The following is a 12,727-nucleotide window of genomic DNA, read 5'->3' as shown; positions in this document are numbered from 1 at the left end:
CTGTAACAGCAAAGAAAGGTTTCTTAGCACTTAGGTTCCGTCTTAGGCCCAGGACTCTTCAATATCTTCATAAATGACTTAGATGAGAGAATAGAAGGGGAACTCATCAAATTTGCAGATGACATTAAGCTGGCAGGAACAGCCAACACCCCAGAAGACAAGCTCAGGATCCAAAAAGATCTTGACAGACTTGAACAGTGGGTTCAAGTCTGTCAACAACATGAAATTTAATGTGGAGAAAAGCAAGGATTTACACCTAGGCAGGAAAAACCAAAGGTACAATTACAGATTAGGCAAAATCTGGTTCAAAAACAGTAACTGTGAGAGGGACCTTGGAGCCAGCTGTGTGCGGCGGCAGCCAAAAATCTAATACAATCCTTGGTTGTATAAACAGACATAGAATCAAAATTATGTGACGTATTAATACCACTTTATAAAATGTTAGTAAGACCACACTTGGAATACTGCATCCAGTTTTGGTCACCACATTACAAAAAAGATGTGAAGACTTTAGAAAAAGTGCAGAAAAGAGCAACTAAGATGATTAAAGACCTGGAGATTAAAACATATGAAGAAATGTTGCAGGAATTGGGTATGTCTAGTCTAGTGAAAAGAAGGACTAGGGCTAACATGATAGTAGAATATACCATTATTTGAGGGGCTGCCACAAAGAGGAGGGGGTCAATCTATTCTCCAAAGCACCTGAAGTCAAGACAAGAACCGAAACTAATCAAGGAGAGAACAACCTGGAATTAAGGAGGAATTTCCTGACAGAACAATTAACCAGTGCAACAGCTTTCCTTCAGAAGCTGTGGGTGCTTCATCACTGGAGGTTTTTAAGAAAAGACTGGACAACCACATGTCTCAAATGGCATAGGATCTCCTGCTTAAACAGGGGCGAGGACTAGAAGACCTCCAAGGTCCCTTCCAGCTCTCTTCTGATTGATTGACTTTTGCGCCAGCAGTGGAAGTGACAAGTCAACCAATCAAACTACGCGGTTTCTTATATTCATGATTATAATATAAGAAGTTGATTATAACTATTAGTAATAAATTTGTGTGAACAGATTAGTATGAGATACACTGAACTCTTCTCAATAAATTTCTATTCCTGCACTTAATTGGTAAAGCAATAGTTTAGCTGGTTGTGTGGGGCCACTAGACTTGTTTCTTTAATAGCCAAAGTTATTTTGCTTTTGTTTTTCTAATTTTCCTCTGCTCTCTTATTCCTTCCCTGTGACTTCTCACAGATCCACCTTCCTTAGGATCAGGTATTACTACCCTGTTTCCCCCCAAATAAGACATCCCCTGATAATAAGCCCAATCGGGCTTTTGAACGCATGGCAATAAGGCCAAGCACTTATTTCAGGGTTCAAAAAATATAAGACAGAGACTTATTTTCAGGGAAACACAGTATCCTAGCTGAAGGAAATAGCTTTTTATCACAGGACATCACAGAGGGTCCAAAAGCATTCTGGGAAGACAACGATGGATGTTAATGGCTTGCAAGAGATCATTATCATCATCTTTAAAAGTTTTAAAGCACACAAGATTCCTTAGGAAGGCCAAGGCCAAGGCAAATATTAGGATGAATCGACTGTATTCATCATGCTGGGGGCTAAGGAGCTCTGGAAGACCTTTCCACTTTCAGATGGACCTGGACTGGATTTATGGTCTTCTACTTGCAAAATCCTTGAATGCTAAGTTTGGGGATCTTGTCCTCCTTCTGTCACTGATGACTGGATAAAAGAATATTGCCAGCTGAGAGCAAAGGACACCATCATAAGGAACAGCTTGCACAAATGTGTTTCTGTGGTGCTCTACCCTGCAAAGTATCATCTCATACAATGACTTGGTGAATAAAACTTTTTTCTTTTTGACCTACAGAAATAGAGCTCACTATCTTACGACCCCTACTTAAATCCCCTGCATTTTTTTTTCCTTTATGTCCTGTATTCTCTGAGCAAAACTAAGAGGTTTCTAATAGTTTACTAAAGGACCCAAAGTATTACAGCAGGACCTCATTTAAAAATCAAAACCCTCTTTTCTTTCTGATACTCTTGTACTTTCCAAATATAAAAAGCAATCCCCTATTTCAAACGTGTTAAAGCTTTTGTTATTTTTTTCTGCTTATCTTATTGGGCATCTCTTGAGAATGCTTTTATTGAAAAGGAGGCCCCTCTTTTGTCTGCCCTTATATATATATATCCCAATTTCTAAAATGACTCTGCAAGTGGCATTGGGGAGGGGGCAGCCCTCTCTCGCCTTAGAAGAGGTCTTTGGTGCCTGTTTTGCAAATGTTTTTCCTCTACTTGGCATAATATAGAGCAGCTCAGAGTCTGCTGGAGTGGGCAGCTGTAAATAAATAATCATATATTCTTATCATTAGCTGCTAAAGAATATATTACAGATCTTTTTTTAAAAAAAATGTTCAATATCTCATCAATGTCTCCAAATTTAAAACAAAAGTTCCAAAGAATTTAGAACTCTTTACTTGTTAATGCCAACATCTATAGAGTGGCAGGAAATTTTTAAAAAGGCAATTGGGGGAAGGAGGCTTAGATATCAGGGCAAAGTTTCACCTCCAGCAAAGAATTTGACCAGAGATGTAGCATCTGTATTAATTTTCTATTCTTAGTCACTGCGTTTTGCTGAGTTGAGAAAAAAAGCTAATAAATCAATTTGGGTCATTCTCAGTTTCATTTTTGTAAGGGCTGACTTCCTTTTTTCCGTTGAATAAATGTGGACTGGAAACTGTATCTGATGAGGAAAGATGGTCAATCTTCAGGTATTACACAAAAGATGAACTAGATGCCTGAATACAGAATAATGGATTTCAGTTACAATAAAGTCATCTGAATGTTGAAAAAAAAATCCTAATATTAAGAACAGGTCAAAAGTTGCCCCCAGAGATAAGGAGAATCCAAGACCTCAGTGCCTTCCGCCGTGCCCTTAAAACCCACTTTTTCCAGCAAGCCGGGCTGGTTTAAGAAGAAATTTTTAAATTTTTTAAATGTTTTAATTGGTTTGTGATTTTTAAGTTTTTGGGCCAAATGTATATATATTTTAATTGTTCTTAATATTTGTAGTTCATGTTCTTAATTCTGGCTGTGCACCGCCCTGAGTCCTTAGGGAGAAGGGCGGTATATAAATTGAAAAATAAAATAAAATAAAAATAAAAAATAAAAAAGGCATCAATCACCAAAGGAGGGGCGACCTTCCTCTGCCTGGGGACCTTCCAGGGGCAGCTGGAAGTTCATTGCTTTGAAAAGCATTTTGTTTGTGACCCCTCAACTCTCTAAGAAGTGAGCTGGCGAGAGGGAGGAACTGACCCAAAGCCACCCAGCCAGTTTCTGTACCTAAGGAAGGATTAAAACACTTTTCTAGTCTACTTAAGCTTTGTTTCATTTACTGAAGAAATGCAAACTAGATTTTTCCCATTTGTAGAGAGAAAAACATGTATTAATGCTTTCCCCTTTTACAGTTTTCCCATTGACTTCCTAGAAGTGCTTTGAATCCCTTTTGTTGCATATTATCTGAATGTTATTCTGAATTCAGCATCAGCTTCTCAAGACATAATGCCAGAAAGAGTCTCATGATTTAGTTGATTTTAACAGAAGTTTTTTAGCATGTGTTTTTTCACAAAACCATTATCAAGTAAACTCTTAACTAAGGGATCTGATTAGTTGACTGGCTTGGGAGAAATTACTCTTGTGATTATTAGCATCAGGCAACTGTCAATTTTTTAGCTGAGCCAAGGTGGTGCAGTGGTTAGAGTACAGTACTGCAAGCTATTTCTGCTGACTGCCAGCTGCCCGCAATTTGGCAGTTCGAATCTCACCAGGCTCAAGGTTGACTCAGCCTTCCATCCTTCCGAGGCTGGTAAAATAAGGACCCAGATTGTTGGGGGCAAACCGCTTAGAGAGGGCTGTAAAGCACTGTAAAGCAGTATGTAAGCCTAAGTGCTATTACTATTGCTATTGCTGTCTATACTTGAGGAACTTATCCGAAGCCCCACCAGGTCTTGTTCACCGGAATTCAGACACCACACAAAGCCCCAAAATATTAAACAGGACTGTGCAATCAGAGCCCCACTTTTCTATACATCATATGGCACAAGTATGTATACATCTTGACGTTTTGACACACATGCACCAATACACATACAGATGCCTTTCTTGTCAGGGATCGTGAAGGATATAAATATAGCATTTTAAAACATGAACACTTAAGGCACAATTAGTGCCTGCAGGCTACCCCTCACCTGGGCGGGGGGGGGGGGAGCAGAATGTATTTTTCTTACCCAGGAAATGATGGAGAAGAAGGAGAAGGCAATGGCTGCTCGGGCAGCATCTCCTCCTTGGGATGCCCCTTTGCTGGCAGGGGTCCGCTGCCACTGGTTGGCGAGAAAGCAGAATGCCACAAACCAGAGGAAGGACCAGGAGCCTGTCAAGCAGAAAAAACAGTCAGCACCCCGGTTGGTTGGATAGATTTCAAGGTAGACCAAGGAACTCGTGGAGGCTGCTGGCATCCTGGAAGATCAGAGGAGAACAACTATCAACTGTGGAGTTGTCAGCTTCACGTCAGAGCCAGGGCCTCTTTATGTGCACTTGGACAACATGCTCCAAATAACAGGACTAAGCAAAGGTTTGTGGCCATCAAATTGTGCCTGGCCAACCTTATCTCTTTGGGCAGAATTTCTAACTCGGTAGATCAGAGGATGCGTTGAGACACAGCATAACTGGAACTTTGCTGTAGCTCCTCTAAATCTCTCCTAAAATGCTCTTGATATAACATGGGCTAAATTAAAGTACTGTTAGGTGGCCCCACAGTTGTTTGAATGACCACACCCAGCGCCTCCACTTCAGCTTTGAGTCTAGTTTCCAGTACTGCGCTGCACCTCTCAGTCCTGGGCTCTGTCCAGTTCAATTGCCATCAGTGACCTTGATGAGAGATCGGAGGGGATGCTTGTAAAGTCTGCAGGTGACTCTGCTGAGAAGAGTGGCTAAAGCGTAAGTTGAAAAGAGAAGATCAAAACCTCACATCCTGGGCTGAAACAAACAGAGAAGAAGGTGAAGTCCTGCACTGCAGCCTGCACTGTCTCTAAGAACAGCTGGAGAGGCAGATGCTCTCTTGGGGTGGATAAAGAGGAGCAGAGTCCAAACCCTGGGGAATAAAGCAGGCCGCCCTTCTCTGCCCTGGTCAGACCCCATTTGGAACACCGTGTCCAGTTTGGGGCACCAAAGTTCAAATGAACAGTGACAGACTGGAGTAAGTTTACAGGAGAGCTACTGGGAGGGAAACCAACCCCTGTAAGGAACAGTTAAAGCCCTGACTATGCTCAACCTACAGAAAAGGTGTCTGAGGGGAGGTGTGGGAACAGCCCCCCCCCCAGATATCAGCAGGATTGCCACACAGAAGAGGCCTCCTCTCTTATCACAAAGGACACAACCAGGACTGCAGCAAAAACCCCTTCTGAAGGGGATTCAGGCTAGACGTCCGGATTGCGCAAGCTGTCAGCCAGAGCAAGAGATCCACCCCGTGCCAACTTCCACTCTGCAAGGAGGCAGGGCTCCGATCATATGCCCAGGCCCACCGAGGTGGCCTTTTCTACCACCTCCACTCTGGGTTGCCCTCTGTTATTTTTAACAATACTGTAATATGCTTTATTTCGAAGTTCTACTCCAGGCAGTCTCCGACTTACAACATTTCATTTATGGATTGTTCAAACTTACAGTGGTAGTGAAAAAAGTGACTTATGACTGTTTTTGACACTTATGACCATTGCAACATCCCCATGGTCATGTCATCAAAATTCAGACGCTTGGCAACTGGCATGTAGTTATGACAGTTGCTGTGACCCAGGGTCATGTGATCAGCTTTTGCGACCTTCTGACAAGCAAAGTCGATGGGGAAGCCAGATTCACTTAACAACCATGTTATTAAGTTAACAACTGCAATGATTCACTTAACAACTATCACAAGAAAGATCAATAAAGCTGTGTGTGCAGCGGTGAAATCCCCCTGGTTCTATCTGGCTCACCGAACCGGTAGCGCCGGTGGCAGGAGGCTCCGCCCACCCACTGGGACGTCATTACATCCCTTTTTTTACCATCTGTGCATGTGCAGAAGAGGCACGTGCATAGCACACGCGCACTCCCATGTGCTCCCGTTCCCGAACCGGTAGTGAAGGTAAGTGGATTTTACCGCTGTGTGTGTGTATGTGATGGCAAAAGGGGAGGGGGGAATGACAGGTGATAAAGACCAGAGAAGCTCAGAGCTAGTTGGTACCAGCATCCAAGGCCAGGCAGCCTGAGAAAATATGTGAATTATCACAAAACATCTCAGCATTCTCAAAACACTTCATCAAGTTCTGATTGGCTGAAGATGAACTGGTCACAGGGAGAGGGCTGGAAACCTTTCTGTATCTTTTGAGCGCAGGAAACCCAGAGCTTGCCTGACTTTACTGCAGTCAACATCTCTTAGTAAAAGAACCTTTCGCTTCGACCGAATGGAGTTGAGGGTCTTTCTTGCCTAAGGGATCAGATTAGGGCAGGTCTGACATTAGGTGAGCTCTAGGGTTCCCATGCTCAAAAGAAGTCTGACAGAACCTTTGCGTTATCTTGTCGAAAATAAAGAGGCCAAGTGTGCGCAGGAAGGTCCTGTCTCTTGTTGCTCTGCAGCCCTCTGGGCTTCCCACCCTTCCCTTCAATTCCAAGGCAAGCTTCAAAGCAAAAGCACTCCCACACCACGTCATCACCCATGAATGCAGCCAGCTGGAAAACACCCCCAGGGGAAACATAAAAGCCATTCCCAAATGCCTTCAGAATACACTGAGAAGATGAGAGGAAGAAGGACATCTGAGAAGTTGTAAAACAGATTTTAACACAATAGTTTTATTGCCTGAACTAACTGTTTTTGCTTTTCTTTGGTTGGATTTCCATCAGAATTGAGCACAACTAAACACCGTCCTTCACACACCTGCACTTTGTAAGACACGCTTGTGCCAGCCCATCCAGCCTTGGTCCATGGGCAGTTGTGGCACAAAGCCACGCTCACTGGATGCACTAGGTCAGGCTCAGGATGTGGGATTTCGTCTGTTTGGGGAACCAGGGTGTTATGCAAAGCCATGATCTTGTTTATTTTGGCACCATATGCTATGTGGATACAAGAATGTTTAGTGAACCCAAGCCTGGGTTGACTATGTGGTGTGAACCAGCCCCTGTGTGAGTCAAGCTCCCCGTTCCATCCCAGCAGACATACCAGAAAAGCCAAGGTCCAGGAGGACAACACGCTTTCTGTCCTTCACACTGCTGATCTGCTGGAAGTAGAGGTCCATCACCAGGAAGAAGCTGCAGGCCAGGAAAGCCAGCAGTCCTATTGCGATGCCATAGTTGCAGGCGCCTTCATTGCTGTTGAAGATGCAGTGCAGCACCGGGGACTTATCTGTGTTCACATAACCCTCGTTGATGATGGAGCCAAACACCACAATAGAGAACACCTGCAATGGGTGGCGGGGGCGGGGGAGAGGCAGGTGAAGGAAAGAGAGGAACAATGTGCAGTTGAAACCTCAGCTCTTTCCAAAAGGATTCATATTATACCATGTTTCATTTCTGGTCCATCCTCAAAACAACTTATATAAACCAGAGAAAACATGCTAAAACGTATCAAGAGAGGATCAAGAACGCCTGTCTTTGTGTATCTGGAGAAGGTCTCCACTCTCTGATTATTGTATAAAACATACGTCACAAAGGGGAAAAGTTTGGGAAGGAAAGAGGAAAAACAAGTACAAGTTCATCCCTATTAAAACTTGACCCGATGAGAACAGCGCATGCCTCTAGGATGGGGGCAGTCAGTCAGCCCGAAGCAGAGGCCATCACCCTGCCTGGGTCTCCTCTGGCCTGCCCTTCAGTGAGAGCTGCCATTCGCTGATGGTCAAGGGGAGAGCAAGGTACTTTACGGAAACAAGATTAGGATGGATTATTTTAAAAGTAGATGTTATCTTGCCCCCTCCACTTTAGCCTTGCTCCATAGGGGGAACCAAGGGAGGGTGTCAAATCAAGTGGTGATCTCAACCCCATGACTGAACATTACCTAATCAATCACAGAACCTAAGCCTTGTATGCGTATGCGGTGTACGTCCCATGTAGCAAAGGCTTTGACATGGCCAGCATCCTTCTTCATGGATGTTCTACCCCGCCCGAGGCCCCTGGCCTTTTCTATTCATCTGTCCAACCTTTGGTCATTCGCCAGATGCTGCATCAGGGCATCTTCGCAAACCTTCTATCCTCCATGGGGTGAAGTTCCAAAAAGCATTTTAAAGAACCACAGATGGATTTCTAGCATAGGTGACAGAGGCAACCAAAGCAGCCGAGAGGATCTACAGAAAGTCCCTGTGGCCACAGGACAGGAGGAACTGCAGGCCTTCTTCTGACAGAAGAGTCCCGCAGGGCTTGGAAGCTGCTTGGAAAGAAGCCCTGGAAGGCTGGAAAAAGCCAGGGTTTCGCTGACCTCTGAGTGGCGGAGAGCAGCTGTTCCAGTTGGAGGGCAGCAATGATGCAACCTCAGTTCCCCACAGAAAGCTAGGCAGGATGGAAGCCTATTACTCTGGGGATGAGAAACCACAAGGACTCCCAAGATGAGAGCGGGAAATGTCTAAGAAAAGACCATGGAGAGAGAGTTGCCGATTGTGGCCAGGAAAACCATATGAAGATGTCTAGGTAAGTCAGAGAGACTCGATTCCCTTTCTGAAGCCAGAAGAGGGAGGGCAGAAGAGGAAGGAGAAGAACAGGGAAACTTGAGGAAAGGTCCCTATGTTGGAGGGAAAGAATAGAATAGAATAGAATAGAATAGAATAGAATAGAATAGAATAGAATAGAATAGAATAGAATAGAATAGAATAGAATAGAATAGAATAACAGAGTTGGAAGGGACCTTGGAGGTCTTCTAGTCCAACCCCCTGCCCAGGCAGGAAACCCTACACCACTTCAGACAAATGGTTATCCAACATCTTCTTAAAAATTTCTAGTGTTGGGGCATTCACAACTTCTGCAGGCAAGTTGTTCCACTTATTAATTGTTTCTAACTGTCAGGATCTCCTTAGTTCTAGATTGCTTCTCTCCTTGATTGGTTTCCACCCATTGTTTCTTGTTTGACTCCCTCTTCTTTGTGGCAACCCCTGAGATATTGGAACACTGCTATCATGTCTCATGATACTAGTCAGCACAGGTATCCTTGGCCACAATTCTGTAAGCTAAGAGTTGGAAGTAGCAATGAAAAATAAAACTGGGCAATTTTGCCTCCATCGTGCAAATCAAGTCCGTTTCGGATTCCTTCCGGGGAGGCAAATCAGATACAATCTGAGAATTGTGCTGGACACCCTAGAGTACTATGAAGAACACCCCGAAAAACAGATGGCCTTAATCTTTGTTGACGCCCAAAAGGCATTTGACAATCTAAATTGGAAATTTATGACCAAACAAATTGAGATAAAGAAATTCGGAACAAATTTTGAAATGATGATAAAATCTATCTATGATAATCAAAAGGCGAGCATCCTGGTAAATGGAGATAGGACAAAAACATTCCAGATTAGCAAGGGGGTAAGGCAAGGCTGCCCCCTGTCACCACTATTGTTTATTTTGGCCCTAGAAGTTTTGTTATGGAAAATTAGAATTAACGAGGAAATAAAAGGTCTAAAGTTTAGGAAGGAGATCTACAAGATGCAAGCATTTGCAGACGATGTAGCCTTAATTCTTGAGGACCCCATAGAATCGGGACCAAAAGTGCTAGAGGAATTGGGTAAATATGGAGAGGTGGCAGGCTTCACGTTGAATAAAACTAAAACTAAAGTACTGACCAAGAATGCAGCTGAGAGTCAGAAAAATGAGATAGCAGAAGTGTTAGGACTACAGGTTGTCAAAAAAATTAAATACCTAGGAATTTGGATTACATCAAGATGTTCTACGTTAAATTACTTAATCTGTTTCTTAATAGTTTTTAACTTCTATATGTATTTGTATTTATTATGGCTGTTCACCGCCCTGAGTCCTTCGGGAGTAGGGCGGTATACAAATATGAAAAATAAATAAATAAATAAATAAAAGAGGACAACTATATCCCCTTAATTAGAAAAATGAAACAAGACCTCGATAGATGGAAGAAAATAAGATTGTCACTTTTGGGCAAGATAGCCGCAATTAAGATGAATATTCTCCCCAAAATATTATTCCTATTTCAAAATATACCGGTGAATTTAGACAAAAAGTTTTTTTTAGAATTAGATAAAATCATCAGAGAATTTATATGGGAGGGGAAGAAGCCGAGGTTTTCCATTAAAATTTTAAGGGGCAAAAGAGATATAGGAGGATTTGGGCTCCCCGATTGGGAAACATACTACAGGGCAGCTAAGCTAGTTTGGATAAGATATTGGACCACCCTGGAAAATGAGAGGATTTTAACCCTTAGAAGGCCACGATTTACAAAAAGGGTGGCATGCCCACATTTGGGACGTAGAGAAGAAAAGGAAAACATATTTTCATAGACACAAAATTAGAGATTCATTGATACAAACATGGACCCCGATTAGGCAAAGATATTATAAAAAAGTCCCAAGTTGGCTCTCTACGATGGAGCCCCTGATCTACCCCAATAGATGAGGAATGGAGAAAATGGGCAGGTATAAAGATATCTTAGATCAGTGGTTCTCAACCTTCCTAATGCCGCGACCCTTTAATACAGTTCCTCATGTTGTGGTGACCCCCAACCAAGGGTGGGTTCTAAATTTTTTTACTACCGGTTCTGTGGGCGTGGCTTATTTTGTGGGTGTGGCTTGGAGGTCATGTGACTGGGTGGGCGTGGCTAGCTGGTCATGTGACCAGGTGGCCATGGCTATATGTATAGGGACTACTCGGAGGGCTGCAAAAAGTCATTTCTGACAGGTCCTCGCACTTTTGACTGGTCCTCACACTTATGACCATCCTCACATTTATGCCTGTGCAGCATTCTTAACAACCATGTCACTCATTTCACAACTGCTTCTCTTCAACATGGTATAAGATAGGGCAAAAAACGTAAAATGTGAGGACAGTCGTATATTCAAGGACTGGTCAAAAGTGCGAGGACCAGTCAAAAATAACTTTTTCAGCCCTCAGAGTAGTCCATATACATAAAAGGATACAGCAATAGAGAGGGATGAAGGAAGGGAAGAGAAATTAGAGTAGGAGTGAAGGTAAGAGAGGGAGGAAGAGAGGAGGAGAAAGAGAAAGAAAGAGGAAGTAGGGAGAAGAAGAAGAAGGGGGGAAGAGAAAGTAAGTAAGAAAGAAAAGACAGAGGTGGTAGGTTTGAGGAGAAAGATTGCTGTACAATAAAAAAGATGAAAGGGAAGAAAGCCAACCCCAAACAAATATTAAGATATTAAAATAAAGAATGAATTGTTAAACTTTAAAGAATAAAAGAGAACAAATAGCAATAAATAGCAATAATTAGAAACACACATACAAACATACAACGTATTTTCTTTGAACAGAGTATTTGGCCGGTTCACAAATTTAAACAGTTGTAGGAGGTTAGCACCCACCCCTTTCCTAGAAGAATGAAATATTTTGGGAAATATTAAAAAGGCAGAATATTATATTTCCCTACCTGGATGAGAAATGGAGAAGCATATTTTACAGACAAAGCAGCTCCCACCTTCCTGCCCCCCACCCTTTGTTAATGGGCCAGAGGCAGAAAGTCAATCCTTTGTCAAAGGACATTTGCAACACAATAGCAACAGAAACTAACACAATGGGCCCCATCAAGCCATGTGATCCTGTCCACCATTAAACCATCTTTCCAAGCAGTCTCCATTTTCCAGTGTCTTTTTCCCCACTTGGAGCAGAACCCAGAAGGATATTTCTTCCAACACAGTATTTAGTCGTTTCAATTAAATTTACAATTTCTATATTTCCTTTTTACCATATTTATTCCTCATCTATTTTTTTAAAAAAACAATATTACCCTTCATCCTCATCTCTAATCTTAATCAAATTCAATTTTTCCCTTCTATTCTATATTATACCCCTTCGCATTGTCATCTATTTTTATATCCATCCTCACATTAGGTAATTCTTCCTAATAAGAGCCTTGGTAGTACAGGGGTTTAAGGCACCCTGTTATTAAGCTGGTTATTAAGACCAGCTGCCTGCAATTACTGCAGGTTCGAATCTCGCCAAGGCTCAAGGTTGACTCAGCCTTCCATCCTTTCTAAGGTAGGTAAATTGAGGACCCAGTTTGTGGGGGCAATAAGCTGACTTTGTATAAATATACAAAAGGATGAAAGCTATTGCTGAGCACATTGTAAGCCGCCCTGAGTCTCCGGAGAAGGGCGGCATATAAATCAAATTTTTTAAAAAAAATTAAAAAAAATTATGTAATGCAGTTGTTTAATACAAATTCAACATTTTAATATAAATCAATTAGTTATATAACTATCTTTTTTGTATATTAATCAATATGAACATGAATATTCCAATTATTTCCATGCAATCCAATTTCTTACAAATCAAGTAATTATATTTACCAATAATAATAAACCAAATAATTTCCCCCATATATTCCTCCAAACCACAACTTAACCGTTTCTGCTTTCAACACAATATACAATTAATAGTATCTCAATTATTACAATTCCCTAGTTAAATAGAGCTTTTTTTCTTTTGTGTTTTAAAATCTTGAACCTCCTCTT

General features: G+C 42.1%; 1 protein-coding gene across 2 annotated transcripts in view; it reads right to left on the bottom strand.

The window, feature by feature from the left end:
* SYNGR3 (synaptogyrin 3) overlaps positions 1–12,727 on the bottom strand; it is a 34,809-nt gene that overhangs the window by 4,387 nt on the left and 17,695 nt on the right. For both annotated transcript variants that reach the window (XM_034420664.3, XM_087878807.1), the window contains exons 2-3: positions 7,264–7,501; positions 4,304–4,446 (exon numbers count right to left, since the gene is read on the bottom strand). In XM_034420664.3, the coding sequence (XP_034276555.1) occupies positions 4,304–4,446; positions 7,264–7,501 (381 nt within the window). The remainder of the gene's footprint in view (positions 1–4,303; positions 4,447–7,263; positions 7,502–12,727) is intronic.

Source organism: Pantherophis guttatus, chromosome 14 (assembly GCF_059756535.1).
Source record: "Pantherophis guttatus breed Tessera chromosome 14, ASM5975653v1, whole genome shotgun sequence".
Classification (NCBI taxonomy): Eukaryota; Metazoa; Chordata; class Lepidosauria; order Squamata; family Colubridae; genus Pantherophis; species Pantherophis guttatus.
The sequence above is the reverse complement of the archived record's forward strand: the minus strand, read 5'-3'. Positions and strand labels throughout refer to the sequence as shown.